Raw genomic sequence first — 6,000 nt, 5'->3', positions numbered from 1 at the left:
TGCTGCCACGCCGCGGCTCGCGCCTCCCCTCCCGCCGCCCCCAGCAGCCCCCGCGGCGCCCCGGCCTCGCCGCCGCCCGGCTCGCAGCGCCCGAGCCGCCGGCGGTTGCGAACCTGCCGCCGGCCGCGGCCCGCCGGGCGCCGCGGCCTGCGGGCGGCCGCTGGTTGGCGGCGGGGGGACACGTGAGGGGGGAGGGGGCAGCGGCGGCGGCGGCAGGAGTTTCCCCGACAGCTGGGGGTTGCGGCGGCGGCTCCTCCTCCCCGGGTCCCCGTTAGAGCCGAGAGACCCCCCGCGCTCCTCCTTATTGACAAACACACAAAGGGCCACGCCGGGGCCGGGCCGGGGACGCGTCTGGAGCCGGCATGGGAGACAAGAAGAGCCCGACCAGGTAGGGGCAGCGGCGCCTCCTCCTTTCCTCGGGCCCTCTCCGCGGCGGCCGGGTGCGCGGAGCCGGCGGCGATGGCGGCCGGCGGGGCGGCCCCGGGGGGGAGGCGGCAGCGGCGGCGTGAGGGCGTCGCGGCCGGTGTTGCCCCTGGCGCGCGTGTGTCTCCGCAGGCCGAAGCGGCAGCCGAAACCCTCCTCGGACGAGGGCTACTGGGACTGCAGCGTCTGCACCTTCCGCAACAGCGCCGAGGCCTTCAAGTGCATGATGTGCGACGTGAGGAAGGGCACCTCCACACGGTGGGTCGCCGGCGGCGGCTGAGGGGGAAGCGGGGGCGGGGGGGGAGCCGTTGGGCGGCCTCCCGCCGCCCGCGGGTGTGAGGGAGGGCGGCTGTGACAGGAATGGGGTCCGGGGGGAGCCGCTGGGTAGCCTCCCGCTGCCCCGGGCTGAGAGGGAGGGCGGCTGTGACAGGAATCGGGTCACGTTTACCGGGGAGCTCCGGCACGGAGCTCCCCGGTAAACGTGACCCAAGCCGAGAGCGGTGCGCCGAAGTGTGTGGAAACAGAAATGATAAATACCAGGAAGGGCATAACTGCCTGCACAGCCTAACCTCGGAGAGGCCGTGCCCCTGGCACGAAGAAGAGCCAATCCCCCGGGGCGTGCTTGCTAAGACGCTCACCCTTTAATGTGGGGTTTTTTTTTTCTTCTTTTAAACCTCATTTTTTCTACGAGTTTAACTTTGCCTCATAAATACCCCCCTTTTTTAAAATTATTATTTTTTTTTTTTATTGTGCTTTTCATCACAGAGCATCACCGTGCAGGTTTCTGGGGGCTGTAGGTGTGGATAATAACCCTTTGCTGTTTAGGGAGGAATTGTTGATTAGCTGAATTGTACCGTATGGAAGTGCTACCCTGCGTATCCGTGACTTCCCAGGAGGACCTTCTCTCTGTGCACCCATCAGAAAGCTTGCAGTGGATTACCTGGTTCCTGTGTCTGCCTGTGTTTTCCAGTATTGTGGCCTAAGTGTGCATGCTTGGGGAATGGAGGCTTTTTATAAAACCAACAGGAGTGCACTTATAGCCGTTGCATGCTAACTGAAGAGAATATTGTTAAAGAATCCTTTGTTACAGTTATCATACCTATGGGTTAATCCCATCAGTAAGAGAAGTTTTAAGTGGCAATAAAAGTTGCAATCCTATCAAAAGCAGCAATTACATTCTAGATATTGGTCAAAGCAGTGCTGAATATAACTTGCAACACATTTTACATGTTTGAAATTGTAAGTGCAAGGTTGAGTCCAATTACTTGAGAAAGAAGATTCATCTTTATTTCTCAAGTTGATTTCCTAGACTTCTGAAAACCATAATGGATGTTGAAAGGACTTCCCATAACTTCAGTTTTGAATACTAGTTGATTTTTTTTTTTTTTTTTTAAACCAGGGAGATCAGTGAGGTAAATGTGCAGAGAGGAATTGCATCTGTCACATATAGTGTGGTTTCCAATTATAACAATGGCATTGTGTTTATATCGCAGATAGATGTGTACAGATCAGTAACATTCAGCAAAATAATACTGCTGAGTGCATGGATACAGAATCTTTAAATCAGCACGAATAAAGCTTCTTTAACCTCCAGTTTCATAGGCAAAGTCAGTTTAAAATTGTGTTTTGTTGCACTGGAAACTCAGTTGGATAAAAGCACTAAAACTTAAAAAAAAAAACCAAAACAAAAAAAAGAGTGTGGAAAAAATAAACAGTCCTGAGAAAACAATATTATCACTGCCGCCTCCCCCCCCCCCCCCACTTGACTGTTTCATAATTTTTTAATATTTTAGCAACAAAATGTCTTTTTTGTTGTGGTGGGGTTTTTGTTTCCACTTTCTCCCCCACGGTGATCTGGTATGCAGAGCTTTAGCTGATACATTGATTTTTGTTTCTCTACTTAAACTCTGAAGCAATGTGTAGCTGAGTATGGGTTTCTTTTTCCCATAAGGTTTAAATGGGTTGCATTTTCACATGTTTGCAAAGTCCAGGATTTACACATGGCGTGAGACAAATACAGGTTGAGGTTTTAGGCCAGGCAGTTTTAGGTCTCAATTCTGAAATTAGGTTTGAGCTAGTAAGCAGACCTTTGTGTCTATGGAGAGAATCATTAGGGTGCCAAAGAGAGACAAAAGGCCATTTGGGTGGATTTTTTTTTTTAAAGGAGCTGAAGTCCAGGAGACCAAATTGGAGCCTTGTTAAAACAATTGCTGGTACTGCCTATACAACAAAATGTTTTTCTTCAGTGTTGGTCAGAATAACAATACTATGGTATTTTGATGACACTGTGAATGCAAATTTTTTTTTTTTTTTTTTTTTTTTTAGTCTTCCATTTTGAAGCTTAATGTTAGATTAAGTTGATGTCTCAGCACGGTTCTTAGTGTGCAATGGTTCTTACCTCAGAATTTCTACTGCAATTTTTGCTTATGAGAGCTTTGCCTATAAGACACTATAAAGCACTGTTCTTTTAAGTTCAGAGAAATCTGTTTCTTTGTGGTGGACGGTTTAATGTCTGCTTCAGCATGTTAAAATTCACTAAATGCAACCAGATTTGCAGATGGAATAACAGGCAATCATAGTCAAGTTTAGTGGTTTTGAAGGCCACTGGAAATTAGGTGCAAAGTTGATAAAAACAGTTGTACTTTTTATACTAATCATGAACAATTAACTGTACAGAAATATATTCAGGTGCGGGGCAGGGTTTGTGGGTGTTTTCACTGTTGAACAATTTCTTCTCTCTGAAAGAATTATCTTTTATGCCAGAGGCTAGACATGGATTATGATCTTTAACAAATGGTGGAATTGTTAAGATTAGTGGAAATAATTCTTACCACTTCTTGATTATATTTTAATGTACTTCTAGACTGAATTTTCAAAGCAGATTGTATCATGGAGTTAAATTAACTTTGTCCATGGCAGTATCACCTTGAATGGTTAAACTGGGCTGTGCTTGGATGGGAGATGTCCAAGAGAAATCCTGGATGCTGCAGGAAGTGGTGTAACCGATTCCCAAGGTAGCAGTCTTTCTTTGGGTTAGTACTAAAGGAGTGCTCCAGCGTGTGGTGCCAGATAGATGTGCTGTGAGTCAGATGTAAAACTAAGATCCTATCTGCCAGTTGGAAATCCCAGTACCTTTTACTGTAGAACCATTGCCAGACTTTAATTTGGTAACGTCACTGAGGATCTAAATTCTCCCTGTAGACATGGCTTTCTTATTTACTTTCTAACCTAAATTGTTCTGTATTGTTGCTTGGGTACTGAGAAATTACTATGTTCCTCTTGATAGGAGACTGTACTGAATATAGTCATTTTCTATATGTGACCTTTAAAACATTTTGAAATTTTTCTAGATGAAAGATGTTGTATAAATTTAAGGCTGTAATAATCATTCCTTACTTGGACAAATCTCCTGCTGAAGTTCATTAGAAGCATGAGTAAGGAATGCTGAATAGAACCCTAACATACTGTGTTATAGAGGGAACTGGTAACAAACTCTATATTTAGGTTGCCTAATAGTTTCCATTGTAAAGAATTTGTATGATCTCTTTGAGAAGATCTATTGTTTGCAAAAGCCATTGAAGTTTGGCAAGAGGAAGAGTCCTTAGGCTAAATAAGTGGTTTGATTTCCTTGCCCCATGAAATTGTTTAAGTTTTGCTGAGATGTAAACACTTGACAATCATTGTTCCCTGCTCTGTAACTTTGTACAGAAAAGTGAAGTAATTGCTAGAACACTGCAAAAGGCCAGACTGGCATCACTGTAAAAGCAGCAGTGGCAGTGATACTATGCTGAAAACCCAGAAGAGAATTATTTGGCTCCTGAGGAGGCTATAGCAGGGTTGCTGAATTTGGTCTGACTCTCACAATTACTGCTTTGCCAAAAGAAAGTTGCCTCCATGGGCAACTACCTTTTCTTTCTTTCCTTCTGCTCTTCATGGTACTACCTGAAGCAGGAGTACACCAATACTGGTTTGACCTTCAAGAATTGGTCTGGATCCTTGGACAGACCTTACTGCAGCAAGGTTTTGCTCCCAGTTTGTCTGTCCTTTAGTAGGTGTTTGGGGTTTTTTTTTTTTTTTCCTTACCAGCTAACACAGTTAGTCATTGTAATTTAGACGCGTTGTAAAGCTGATGATTAAGAGTTCAGGTGTTGCTGGGAAGAAGTATGCAAGAGGGCTAGTATTCTCTCTAAAGGGATGTACGTTCGGTACTTTCTTCTGTTTTCTAGGAGGGTGCAATACTGCTCCATCACCTCTCTGCTCCATCTTCCTCAGATCCTATTAACATTCTTGTTATTCAGTTAGTGACACCATCCAGATTTAAAATTACCTGTCACTTTGCTTTTCTTAATGTGGTTTTTATGCATGTGTATTGTGGTCTGGTCTCTAGTTGCAGGATCCCATTCTTCTTTCCATGCTGTGACAAACCACTTCTCCTTTCAGTGTGAAGGATGAGCATCCAGGGGAGTGTAGTGAGAGCTACAGGAGGAACTGCAAATCCAGCTTTTAAACTTTGAAATGCTTGGCATGATGCTCTGCTATGTAAATAAGGGAAAAAAAGGGGGTCAGGGGTACGTGATCAATTTCCCCTTTCCAGAGTCCATAGTATTCTGTGATTTTCAAATTAGGAAAAAGGGCAGAATTCCAAAGGATATTTTCACTAATAGTATTCTCTTAGCTAATAATAGGAGAAGGATTGTTGTACAAAGATGTAACTATTTTATGCTTGTTATGGTTTTATTTAATTTTATTTAGAACTGCTTTTATTGTTTGCTTTGAATTCAGTAAAAACTTAATCTTGCCTATGAATCTATGAGACTTAGCGCACACTATTCAAGCCCAAAGTATTTTCCTTTTGGCAGGGGGGAAAGAAGGAGGGAGAATAAGGTGATAAAGCAGGTACAAGTGACTTCTGTGAGGTTTTGTTGGGTTGTTTTTGGTTGGTTTTTTTTTTTAAGGTATTCCTCTCTGGTACACGTGTTGGGTGAGCTGCTATATGCAATATCATTTACATAAAATAGCCCCTGAAATTTGTAGCCAGAATGAGAAAGTCATCTCAGGTCAGGATGAATTTCTGTGGATTTGGCATGTATACCTGTTAACGTGCTGTACTGCTGAAGTAGAGACATATATAACCAGCTGAATGGGGGCATGGCTTCCGTGTCCTATGCTCTATTGATCTCCATTACTGAATCGTTCCTTTTCTCCCAGCCTAAGGTATGAAAAGCCAACTTTAAATCATACCAGACAGAATAGTCTGAGGTATAACGAACTGGGATGCCATCTTTGTACATTTGCTTGATACTTGGTCTGTGCTCCTTGGTTGTGCCTGAGAGTGCGGTCATTCGATATGTGCATGTCTTTTATAAGCATGTCTGACAATTTCCTAAATATGAGATACAGGTCTCTATTTGAAGCTGTCATGAGTTTGTTTTATGCTTTGAGAAGCATAAATAAAATGTTTAATTTTTTAACTTGGATATCAAGGTCATTTTTCTTCAGAAAATATGTGCAATTTGTTTAGTCATGTACCATCTGGTTGTTTATAAGCACAAATCAGTTACATTTAACCAAATCTGG

The 6,000-nt window shown here is 44.1% G+C and overlaps 1 protein-coding gene across 1 annotated transcript in view; it reads left to right on the top strand.

The window, feature by feature from the left end:
- Positions 1-295: 295 nt before the first annotated feature.
- The window catches only part of YAF2 (YY1 associated factor 2), a 28,003-nt gene continuing 22,298 nt past the window's right edge, over positions 296-6,000 (top strand). The window contains exons 1-2 of the mRNA XM_059816442.1: positions 296-388; positions 556-681. Coding sequence (XP_059672425.1) covers positions 363-388; positions 556-681 — 152 coding nt within the window. The 5' untranslated portion in view covers positions 296-362. The remainder of the gene's footprint in view (positions 389-555; positions 682-6,000) is intronic.

Source organism: Gavia stellata, chromosome 4 (assembly GCF_030936135.1).
Source record: "Gavia stellata isolate bGavSte3 chromosome 4, bGavSte3.hap2, whole genome shotgun sequence".
NCBI lineage: Eukaryota > Metazoa > Chordata > Aves > Gaviiformes > Gaviidae > Gavia > Gavia stellata.
This window is presented reverse-complemented; position numbering and strand designations above follow the sequence as displayed.